Raw genomic sequence first — 12,894 nt, forward strand, 5'->3', positions numbered from 1 at the left:
TTTCGGGAGCAGCATGTAGCTGCCGATGGCAACTGGGGGCGCCTGGGCCCTTTTAAATAAGCTATGTGGCTAGACAATTGTCCCCCTTTCCCCTCTCCCTCTGCTGGTGGGGCAGGGGTTGGATCAAGTCCTAAATAATAGCCCAAGATTAACTGATAAAACCAATAATGGAAACTCCAATTACACTGTTAATAATTCAGTTCCAAAACCAAGATTAATCAGGAAGCATAACAAGTTAGTCAGCTGTCAATGAAAATTCAGAGAAATAGCAGTTTAATCGACTTAGCATAGTATTCTCCGATATCGCACTTCGGCCAAAAGTACTTTTCTTCTATCACTAAGCAAAATATCCTCTGATCTACCCTGCAAATCTCGACTTTCACATTTCACTCTACCCACATACTGTACAAACACAGAATGAAAAGAATGATCAGAGTTGAGGACCAAAGAGGAGCATTTCAGCCATTTTGTTTTACCTCCCTTCCTGGTCTCATTGGAGTGCATAATCCCCATATACCTCAGTTCATTTACTTCTGCAACTCTTGGCTCTAATTTTGTAAATTAAAGTTATATCAAGCCCAAATTGGTATTCTGGATCCAATTATGCAATATTCCATAAAGTTGCACTATGTCACCAGCTATAAAGCTAGAGCCTACAGCTTTTGCATATGCCAACCCTGACAACTGAATCCATCGTAATTTCTTTCCCCCACTTTGAAAACCAAACCCATAGCTATAGAACTAGAAAGAGATCCACTGTATTTTGTCCTGAGATGACAAACAATTCTTTTGTACAACAGGTGATATATTCTGACAGATATGATATGACATTTGATCAGAAACATTAACTATCCTATTGTTTCAGGCCTTTGAAGAACAAAAATGTCTGCATATGATAATCCATAATGAGATTTTATATTTGTACTGTACGTTTAAATTGAAAGACCATGTTAGTTAAAGCCTTCAACCTTTCAGAGAGCAAAAAGCTCAAACTTGAGGAGAATTTCTGTCACAATGGCATTTCCAACTTACAAATCAGTGGCTAACAGCAGTGTATAGCACTTTTAAATAAAACGAAGTTTGATCTCTCAACTGGAGTTTAGTGTGACATTATGGTTTCTCTTTTTCTATTTAGCTTTCAGATCAATTTGGGTATAATTAAAGTCTCTCTGCAATAGGCTTCGTGGTGCTAATAGCCATACTCTGAGCTGCACAAGTAGGATTCCTTGCACAGTTATCCATCAAAAAACACTAGCACAGTCTTTTTAGGTGAAACACAGCAGCGTTCTGTACAAATGGACTTAAACTGAAATTATCACAGGAGTTCAGGATCAAGGGACTTTCTACTACAAGAAAACACTGAGAATCAGAACTGAAACATGCAGAAGAGAATAAAGAGGAAGCAGGGCTGGAAGGGGGGAGTGTAAGGAAGTGAACAGAGGAAGAAAACAAGTTCATTCCACCTGGCAGTGTCTTGAACAGACAATCAGAACGGGGAAAGGGAAATCGACCCTTAAAGCTCCAATGCCTACAAGTACTCACCAAGTGGAGGGAAGCCCCGAGCAGGGCTTGTATCTCGACTGCTCTCACGGCTGGTATCGCGGCTGCACCCCTGACTCATGCTGGGTCGGGGGATACGGCTGCTCCGTGCTAGCATGCAGCATGGAGAGTTTCAGAGAAGGTGAACAAGTTTAATGAGGACAGACAGCTTAGTAAGTCAAGTCACATTTCTGTTAGTTAAGGTAATAATTACACCAGTAATTCTCATCTGCTACAGCCACCTCAGGCTTTTCACAAACCAACTGAACTACATTCTGAGCTGTGTTTTTAACCTGAAGATTCAGTACCACCAACTATCTGGTGGGCAGTATGTTTTTCTCACAAGCAATCCAAGCTTTGTTATTTGAGTAGAGCAAGAGATCTTCATTCATTTAAATGAGTGGCTAAGCTCTGCTGCTACAGAAGCATGCAAAACAGCAGAGGCTAAAAGAAACCTTTCTGGATTTTGCTTACTTACAAGAAAAACAGTATTTTAAAAGAAGGGGAAAGCATTTGTAACATGATCAGAATTAAAAAAAAAAAAAAAACTGCCACAAAAGAAAAAGCCATTTCTGTGTATGTTTGGCTTTTGCAAGGATAGTTTTCTTATGGTCAAATTTCTTGGGGGAAAATAATTGAAGTGTACAGATTTACAGAGGTAAATTTCCCCTTGAGCAATATTGTGAATAGAGAGGGTTACAAAGCTATTTTAATCCTAAAACAACATGTCTCAATTGTTTCTGTCCTTTTACCAAAAGCTGACTAATTTTTTATTGCCCAATACAGCTAAAAGTACAGATGTAAAATCCTATTTAATCAGTTAACTGTTTAAATGTTATGTTTAACTGTTTAATCTATAACCGGTGCACATCACCCAGTAACAGTGAATCTTACTGGTTAACCATTCACATCCTTATCTAAAAGCAGAAATATACTCCTTGCACTCCTTTCCCCAACATAACTTTTGAGGCATGTCTACACAGCAGGGCTAAAGCCGAAATAAGCTACACAACTTCAGTTACGTCAATTGTGTAGCTTAAGTCAAAATAGCTTATTTCAGCTTTTGGCACTGTCCACAAAGCAGAAAGTCTGAGACAGAGCACTCTTCCTCTGATTTTCCATGCTCCTCGTAAAAGGAGGGTTACAGGAATTGGAGCAAGACGTCCTCCAACTCACCATTATTTTGACACTATGTCAGAATAACTACTTGTAGTATAGACACAGACTGTTATTTTGGAATAACGTCAATTATTCCGAAATAGCACTGCTGTGTAGACATAGCCTTACTGAGCCAGATTCTGATCTCGGACACACTATTAATTCCAATAATTTGAGTACAGGATAAAGACTGAACAGCAGCAAAACTGCCTCATGTAAATTGTAACTGGTTTATTTCTTTGAAATCTCTACTGCAGTTGGATAGGGTAGCAGATGCCAATGAGTCCTAAATTAGTTCTGTATAAGAGAGAATGCACAGTATCACATTTGTATATGTAACAAAGAGAACCTGAGTTACAATTAAGCACCGTGAGTTTACCTTGCATAATTTAATGATTGTACAGTCTCTTTTCACTGTCCTAGTCTTTGGAAATGAAAGTAGCTATTTTTAAATGAGCAGCTAGGAAAGTTCCTGAAGGAACTGTCCACAGTGCCCGGACTAAAATCAGATCCTTTAGCTTTAATCTGGATGGCAAAGGTGCAGAGGCACATACCATAGTGCTGTCACCTACTCTTGCCTGTCTGCTCCATTCTCAGTGCAGAGCAAGATGTTCATATTTGCAAAACTAAGTCTTATGCATGCCTTACAGCAGAGGTGGGCAACCTAGGCCAGCGAATGGGTCACATCAGTGACCCTGCTTCGTCTCAGTGGGCTGCAAGATTGTCGTAACCAAGACAGTCTCTTGGGATAGGTAGTTTTGTTAACTGTGCTTGAGTAACTAGAATTTGCAGTGTGCGCCGACTGAAGCATAGCAGCGCTTCAATTGGACACAGAGGGAGCACACGATTCTCACAGCCAACGTTATGTACAATCAGCACGTACCTCACTTCACGTGCCTTTGCTTTACATGCGTGTCACTTTAGTAATACGGATAGGAAAAAACTATGTGGACTGAAACCAGAGGAATCTGGCAACTCTGCATGTGGGCAACGGTGAACAAAATGTATCTTGGGCCACACATGGAACTCGATAGGCCACATGTGGTTCTCGGCTTGCAGGTTGCCACCTCGGCCTTAATACGTAAATTCTTGTAAATGTTGATAGTGCCTGCTCACTCCTAAAGGTGCTGGGGGACAGTGCAAACAGAACCAAGGTAATGGAAAAATTTAGCACTCTGGGACCAGTTGTGTAGAATCACCAAGAAACGTGAATTGAATATTTTTGCAGTCCTCATTACTAAAGATTAGAATATTAGGGATGAGGAGGACAGAGTTAGAAGTAAATCATCTGTTTTTATGTTAGTGGTTAATTGCTGGGTCTAACACCCTTCAAAGTATCCACTGGAGTATAACAGTACAGGACAATATAGAATCCTTCTCATATAGAGTAAGAAATTCAGATATAAACCATTGCCAGATGCCTACTTTCTCAAATTCCTCCCAGTTTTCCAAAACCCAACTCATTAACCTCTTTGATAAATTAATGGTTCTGATGTCCAAATTTTGATGTTGAACAATACAAGACGAACTACAGACCAACTTGATTATAACACCACCATGGCCCAGAAGCCTAGAAAGTTATGAATGACAGAGAGCAGTGGTATTATAATAAGTAGGACTGTCATGGAGTGAATGAAATTAGGACCAAAAATACAGACGCCTCAAATATAAATATATACATAAACGGCAGGGACAGGAAGCTAAGAATGAGCTATAGGTGAAAGGAAAATTCCCAGAGGTAAGCTACATGAGAAATATACACACTCAGAACTATGGGGTTCTCTAAAAATTGGACTGTTCACTCTTGGGTCACATGCTTACATGTAAATATTGACAACCTTCACATGGATGTAGTTTGCATAGGCATTCATTTATCACAAGTACTTTTATGAAATGCATCTTTCATCTGTCAGTCTTCTTCCTGATTTAAATTCCCTAGGCCTAGAACATATTCTCAGTGGGATATACAGGCATCATGTTTTCCTTTATTTATGGATTTAAAAGCCTACATGCATTATGAGGCATTTGTACTCTTGGAAATTACAAATCAAAACAGAATACTGAGATGTGATGTCACTCACTGGACACATTACCCAAGCAACAAGAAAAATGAGACATTAATATTGCTGGAAATAGATACATACACAAGGGAAAGAGAATGAGTGACAGGAACAGAAGGACCACAAAAAAGAAAAATGACATTAACTCCCAGTGATTTATCCTGCAATTCTATAGTGCCTTGAACAGGACAAGACAAACACTGGCTGAAAAGGATGCCACATTTCAGGAGTTGTTGTGATTCCAAGGGGAGTCTGTCTGCAGGAAGAACTCATCCAACTAGAAAAAAGCCAGACAGCCTGAAGGCTTAACTTTAGGATCCCATTCCAAAAAGTATGGAGCATAAGGCAGGTGGCCAGTCAAATTCCAAAATGAAGGAAAACTAAAGCGCGGGGAGAGACAAAATGATAAGGGAAAGACAGCAGGATCGGCTATTTTCACTCAGGGGAAATGGGGCCTTCTTAAAAAAAAAAAATTAATTCACCTTGGCCACCCACTATGTTGAGAGCCAGCTTTTGGTGCAACTTTGAGTGGTGTCAAAGCAAGGGAGACTTTCCGGAGCCATGCTGTATACTACAAACTTTCCATCTAATCTAAAAGGGCATGAGGAGGAGATTGTTATTAGAAAGCTATATGGCAATAGCGGACTTGTCTTACTCCTTTAGATACAGCCGGTCCCCAACTTACGAACGAGTTACGTTCCAAGCACTTGGTCGTAACTCGATGTGTTCGTAAGTCGGGCCCCATTCATTTCAATGGGACGGCACTGTTCGTAAGCGTGGATCACCATTCGTAAGTCAGGGCCGAGCTTAATGGGAGTCTGGTCATAAGTGCAGTTGGTTGTATATCGATGCGTTTGTAAGTCGGGGACCAGCTGTAGTCCTAGGAAAGCCAAACAGTTGACTTATGTGACCACCAGTAGGATCTGGCTCTTTTCCTTAGTCATCCATCTAATACAGGGGTCCCCAACCTTTTCCAGGTGGGGACCCATTTGGACAATTCAGGAAGAGTTGGTGACCCAAGGCAATTCAAAAACGGGGGGAGGAGGGAGGACAAAGCCACCTGGGGAGACACTTGGTGACCCTTTTGAAATGTAATGGCGACCCATATTTGGATCCCGACCCATAGGTTGGGAAACCCTGATCTAATGTATGCAAGACACCTGACTTACACAAATCACAGTTCAAGTAGATCTTAAGGGCCCAGTGCTGGGTTCTATGCTGTCCCTTTTGCAGGAAAGGCAGCATCTCAAAGTTTCTGCCAAACCTGCTTAAACAGCCCCCAGATAACACCCACAGCAAAAAGGCTGCATATAGCTGGTAGAAGCCTAGTTCCAGAACTCCCTTGCTCGTTGCAGCAGATGAACGGAAAGCTCTGAGGAGATAAAGTTCTGTGATTGTGATGGTAAACTGGGCCTGCTACCATACCAGCAGGTTGATTAGCTACCCACTCTGAAGGAAAACAAACTTTACTCTTGAATATTTATGATCCTTTTGGAATCCAATTGGTGCACGGGGAGTTAGTTACTCAGCTCCCAAACCCATCATCAGCACCCCAGGAAACAGCTAAGTTCCTGCATGTTATTTTAAAATTTAAAACTCTCCACAGAGAAGGGGATTGTTTAATCTCACAGCATCTACTCAGTGTAATGCTAACCAAGATACGTATGACAGTGCTAACTCATATATATGAGAATGCTCACTGAGATACCTGCGAAGCACAGGCAACACTGGTCTTCCTAACGACGCTGCTTGAAGCAATGCCTTCCATATCAAATGCATTTTCTTTCTATGGGGACTTTCATTCCTGGACCTCCAGTGTGATTTTGGGGGTGGCATGGAGCCTGACCAGCCCAGGAGAATCTCAAAGAGACATGATAACTTACAAAGACACAGTACATATCACAGGTGTCTGTCAAAAAAGGGAAGCACACAACTGCTATACTCCTCACCAGTAAGGAAGGGGAAAGAGGCCAGGAAAGGACTTGTACCCCCATTACCACTACAGTACTAACCTCACACAGTCTCTGCCCCCAGAGGAGCATAAAATCTGCCCTTGTGGATGGCCCTTGGAGTATACTGGTGGTGGCACAAGAAGGAGTGAGCTCTCTCTCTTGTGTATACAACAGATTGGTCATAATCTGGCCCTAAATTAGTTACTCAAAATTCACATGAGTCAGTGACTAAGCCAAAAATAGGATCCAGGAGTCCTAAGCTAATGGTCTGATTTTTCAATACTAATGAACACGAATGCAGCTGCAATAGCTGGGCACATTTGAAAATCAAGCCATTTACTACTCATTAACACTTCCCTCAAAGCTAAGGCTCCGATTCAAAACAGTAATTAAGCATGTGCATAATGTTAAGCATATGAACAAGTCCCATTCAAGCCAATGAACTACTCCCTTGTTTAACATACTTAAGAGCTTGGCTAAATCAGAGCATGAGAGCGCCTATCAATATGCTTGCGATGTGTCGGGTAGGAGGTGCTAGCTGATGAAATGGACGCTCTGTGATTAGGGAGGGTAAAAAAAGATCTGAGACTCCTGACAAAGTAAAATACAAAATAATTTAAGAAAAACACAGGGCAATTAATACATGGGGAGGGCATTGTAAAAAGGACGGAGAGATCTTAAACTAACTTTTCAAGTATAATTCAATCCAAACAAACTTTATTGCATTACACAGGGTCCAGTTTCTAAAAGGGTTTCTACATTTGGGTATTAAACCAATACAAAACTAAACCAAAACAAAAAAATTAAACAAACAAACAAAACCCCACCCTGATTCCACAGAGGAGGCTTCAACCAGTAACCCAGAAGGAAAGAGAAGACTGACAGATTTGACAGAATCCTGGCACTGCCAAGGAAAGAGCACTGATACGTTCTGCTGTGGAGGCGTGGAAGAGTGATGGGCTACAAGTTACATGGAATTCTCCAAGGCTCCCATCATTTACCTGAATGCACACAACCCAAGAGTGATTTGTGCAAAATAAATTTCCTTCGGATAATAAGAATTGTTTCAAAATAATCCACATAATGTGATTAGAAGCATAAACAGAAACACGATGGTGCTATCGCTTTGTTTCATTTTAGCGGACAGTACTAGTTTGCAGAATGACAGCAGATAGTTAACCTCAATAGATAATGGGGCAGCTTGAATATTTAAAACATTAAACAAAAGAGCACAATATGTTCATACATAAATAATAAAAACAGGTAACAACAGGGAGAAGAAATTTGAACTTTGAAAAATATTCACCATATTTTGGTAAAATCTAATGGATGATGATTCAGGATATGCTCTTAGAGAGATCTACTAAGATCATTTCAATAAATCTGAAATATAAATAAAGAAGGAGTGCTTCTATGCCTATGGTGACATTTAATATCCTATAAAATGAACAGTGGTCTTACATTTAAAATACACTGGCTGAAATCCTAGCCCTATTGAAGGCAATGGCAAAAACTCTCATTTATTTCAATAAAGCTACAATTTCACACAAGCGGCTTACTTGCAACTTCTTATGAATTCTGTAAAACTATATTACTTTTTAATGAAAAAAATCATTTATAAGAATTTATTTCCCCACATAACCTTTAGTACATTTCTTCAAATACATTTTAGATCAACAAAATTAGCAGCAATGAGTATAGCTTTGGCTTCTCCAAAGAACATATATAGAGACTAATTTCTGCTTTCATGCAAAAGGAAGACTATGTTTGTAAACATCTCAGGAATTATGTTTGTTTAATTGATTTAAATTGAATTAGAGAGCCTGCTGGTAAACTTGAAAATAAAAGTGCACACAGTACATTTACACATATACAAAAATATTTGTGAGCAAAATACTTAGCAAGTGACTCTAAAATGCACTCTAATAAAAGATTCCAGAATATACAAGGTGAAGCACAAACTGTTCAGCGTGCCAAATTTAGAAACATGACTCCCCATCCTGCAAGGTGCTGAGTGCTCTCTGACTAATCACTTCCCAGGGTGTTCAGCATTTCACAGAAGTTGCTCAGCTCCTCGCAGGACTGGGCCATTCAGCTTTATTTAAGCCTGAGATTCTTGTAACGGTGGGCTCTCTCCTTTACTTAATGCTTTCCTCATCCTGACTCAGAAACAACAAAGATGATGCAGCTATTTTGAATAGAGGGCATCCCCCACTCTTTTGACCCACGCTGAAAACACAAATCAACGTGGAAAACTTAAATGACTCCCTAATCATGTTTCTACACATGGTAATTAATGTTGTAATTTAAGGATTGAAAAGCGTACAATGGTAAAACGCAGTTGTGTCGTTTCCTTGTTAGCACGAATAACCTGCCCTTGCGCAAGCTCACTGAGGCATCACAGCGGAGAGAATTCTTACCTAGTCCTATTCTGCTGGGGCTTGTCTCTCGGCTGCATCCCTGGCTTCGAGGGATCTTGCTGCGTTTCTCTGAGGATGATGGCACTGGTGGGACTCTGGCTGCTCCGCTGGTCAGTCCACCGTACGCGCTTCCCAGCAGCTTGCCTGGGGAACTAGACCGGCTGCCAGCTACAAAAGAACCAGAAGTAAGAAAGCGTGATAAATCTTTTGGAAAATTCAAAATAGGCATTTTAAACACTTTGAAACAGGGCCTGGAATCAAAAGAGTTCCATCTACAGGATAGACCAAAGGCTGCAGAAGAGTACATGGAAATCTTTCAAGGGACATTGGCTCAGGCCCTGCACAACTCAACAATTGGGTTTGTATTATTCAGGTTGCCTGACCAGTGCAGCTAAAGAACTAATTTTTACATAAAATAATCCAGTGGGGAAAAATTAAGAACCCTATCTCGACCACAGAATTCGAGTAAGGTGATAAACAACCCAATTATATGAAGCCCTGTGGATATGGCTACCACAGCTTGTGATCACAAATATGTACTTTGTAGATCTGTGTGAATGGCTGAAATTAAAATTGCATAACTAGAAGTTTGCAGCTGGGTGAATTATATGTAACAAATGGCAATATTTGGCCAGTTTCACTTTTCTGTTTGAATTGCCCATGAACAGATCACATTTTTCTAGACTCTGATCTTCGCAAACAGCCTCCTGACCAATATTTATTCACACAGAGCATACAAGCTCTTCATTATTTCACATTTGAAATCAGAGCTGCATCTGGCATTTCTGACTGGACACATGGTTCCCATGGCATGTTTCTGTTGCCTGGCTAGATCAAAGAAACTCAGGGAATTAAGTTTTGGTGGGAATACTCACATTTTCAAATGCAAAGTTTATTCTCCTGGATGTTTGCTTAAAGATAATAAGCACAGAGGATTTTAAAAGAACTGGGCTTAAGACCCTATTTTGCTTCCTTAGCTGTATAAAGATAACCTTGAAAATAGTCTGTTTCTGAGACTTCTCCTCTCACTACACTTGTTTACTAAATTATCCAAGGAAAGTACCTCTGAAAGCTGTGCAAAAAGTCAAGCTGAATAATATTCACGGGCTGATTTTTTTAATATTCACACAGCTCTAATAATTTCCATCAGAAGAGTCATTGACACATAATTAGTAACAGATGAGTCAGAAAATTGATCTGGAATCTCTAATGTAAAAATTGACACAACTTTATTGGTTGATAGAAACAAACTTTGGCCATCAGCTTTACATTATAAGCTTACTCGGCCTTTCCTATTCTCTGCAGTTGAAATTTTGAAAAGACTTTGAAGCTCTCAAGTCGTTCCCCCCCACTGCCACCGCAGATACAACATATGGCACTGGGAATGCTCCAAAGCCCGAACATTTGCAATTGATATTAATCATGTGTACCTCCTCTTTTACAGTAATGCAGCACCCAGAAGGACAAATACTCCCAGTTACTTTGGTGTGATTCCACTTCAAAGGGCTGAATTGATTCGGAACAATTTGACACCCAGGGTTTACATCACAGGATCCTCTTTGCAATTCCTACAGTAGCGTCACAAAGCGATACCCTCACTACACAGAATGTATGCTTATTGAATTTATTATCATGGAAAGCTTAGGCAACCATAATACAAATCTGACATTTTGAATTTATTTAAAGAACTTGGCTTTTCAACCTCTCCTGTGAATAAGGAGCCTAGGGAGGCCTAGATGTCAAAATAGTTAACAACTGTGAAAAGAGAGCACATGAGAAAAAGTGTGAGAAACGGAAAATATTTCTTACCACCAGCAGGATTAGCTGATCTGGATCCTTGTTTATGAGAGCAGACCAAAGGACAGGCAAAAAGTGGATTAAAAGACAGTAAGACAATATAGAGCTGAGCATGCATTGTTATAGATAATGTGAACGGATTTATTTACAAACATACGTTGCTCCCAAGCATTTGCAAAATACAGTGAGTTAACGTGCACACAAGTAGCAGGGCCCAGCTTGTCTACATTTTCACACTGACACTTCATTTCCCCAGCCTCACACATTTCTTTGAGTGAAGCCAATCACCCATGGAATGGGGATGTTAAAATTAGATCAATTAATCCAATAGTCAATGGAATTTCCATCAACTATTCGATTCGGGCACTTCCGCTTTGAAATGTGGCAAGAGCCCACCCGGTTATTGCTACCTTTTAAAGGCAGAAGTGCCAGGCATGGAGTCCTGTCTTTGAAATGTACAAGAGGGGCTCCTGTGCATTTCAAAGACTGAAATGCCACATGGAGCCTGAGGCCAGCAAGGGACTCTGTTGGGCCTCTTGTACATGTCAAAGGTGGAACGCCACCACTGCGCCCATGCCCTCCTCCCACGCGGCTGGAGGAAACCAGCTTTTAAGCTGGCTCCCTCCAGCACCTCGCCTCTCCCTCCTCCCCCTCCCCTGCTCCCTCTTTCTGAGAGAGGAAGCGGAAGGGAGAGCGATTAGTTGACTAGTGTGTCGACCATCAGATAAGCTTTTGCTTATCGAATAGTGGACTAGTCGCTTACATCCCTACTATGGTGAACCAAATTCTCCCTAATTTACAGCTGAGCTACTCTGAAAAAGGCAACAGGGCTGCCCAGACTGTGAGTCAGAGGAGACTTTCTAGTGACATTTTCACTCTAGAGCAGTTTATTTCATGCAGAGGTTGGTCTAGGAGATGATACTGAGATCCGGATGGTGTTCAGATCTGGGTTAGGATTTGACACCAAATTAGAGATAGGGATTGGGTTTATATTTGACTGCCCTGAAGAGTCACATGCTATTCCTGAGAGATTTCAGCACCAAATGAGAGAAACCTTGAGAGATCAATTGCTTCAGTCAGATTTCCACCGTTTTGAACTGCAGTCCGCTTGAGATATTTCAGGTTCATCTGATCAGGAGTCAAAGAAAAGGCCATTTCCTGTGTGGACTGGACATGGAGCCAGGCACCCAAATCCAAGCCTGTTACCACCACAGTATGGAGGTGTTCAAGACTTGAGGTTTTCTGTTTGAAACCACCTCCAAAGTAATGACTTTAAAACTGTTCCTTCACCCCTCTAACCTGACATTCAGTGAAGAGACACCATGAACAAAGCAGATGTTTTGCAGTAAGGTTGCAAACCAAGACAAGACCTCATAACAAAGAGCCTTCTTCCCACTTTACCATGCAAACTTAACTCCTCAATCTATCAAGAGGCACCTTCTCTTCTTGGAAACATGCTTTTCATATGCAAACCCTTTAAAACATTTCTGAGCCAGAGGACAAAATTCTCCTCTCCAATCCATATGGCAGAAACTCTGCTCTCCTTACATGCACGAATCATGCCATGAAAGGAAACCAGACCTTCAGAGCCAGGATGTGCCCTGTGGACCAGGGAGTGCATCTTTTCCTCCTAAATCTATAAGAAGATAACAACCCCTGACATTTTACACATTAACTTAGCTCATGCTTTACACATCTCAAAATGAGAGAACATAAGCAAGAGAAGCTTAGGAGGACAGGAAACCAACAGACAGTAGTAGGCTGCAGATACAAGGAAGGTGTCTGACTGGGGAGTACTTTACAGATTTAAGTCAATCTAGTCTGATACACAATGACAAATTTCCATGACTGGAATTTTTCAGCTGTGCAGCGCATTGAGCAAAATGCCAGCCATTTCTAAGCCTAAGTATTTAAATCTCAGGCCCTATTCTTTAAGAACGACTTGAACTGTGAGCTCCTTTCTGCAAT

The 12,894-nt window shown here is 40.9% G+C and overlaps 1 protein-coding gene across 23 annotated transcripts in view; it reads right to left on the bottom strand.

The window, feature by feature from the left end:
* The window catches only part of CLASP1 (cytoplasmic linker associated protein 1), a 250,612-nt gene that overhangs the window by 74,921 nt on the left and 162,797 nt on the right, over positions 1-12,894 (bottom strand). For 16 of the 23 annotated variants that reach the window (XM_089779647.1, XM_089779645.1, XM_089779643.1 and 13 more), the window contains 2 exons: positions 10,939-10,965; positions 9,130-9,297 (listed from right to left, as the gene is read on the bottom strand). In XM_089779647.1, coding sequence (XP_089635773.1) covers positions 9,130-9,297; positions 10,939-10,965 — 195 coding nt within the window. Of the gene's footprint in view, positions 1-1,542; positions 1,651-9,129; positions 9,298-10,938; positions 10,966-12,894 lie in introns of all 23 variants that reach the window. The other 7 variants (XM_075933084.2, XM_075933082.2, XM_075933079.2 and 4 more) reach the window with 2 other exon arrangements.

This window comes from Pelodiscus sinensis, chromosome 7, assembly GCF_052426305.1.
Source record: "Pelodiscus sinensis isolate ZL-2025 chromosome 7, ASM5242630v1, whole genome shotgun sequence".
In the NCBI taxonomy this organism is placed as follows: Eukaryota; Metazoa; Chordata; order Testudines; family Trionychidae; genus Pelodiscus; species Pelodiscus sinensis.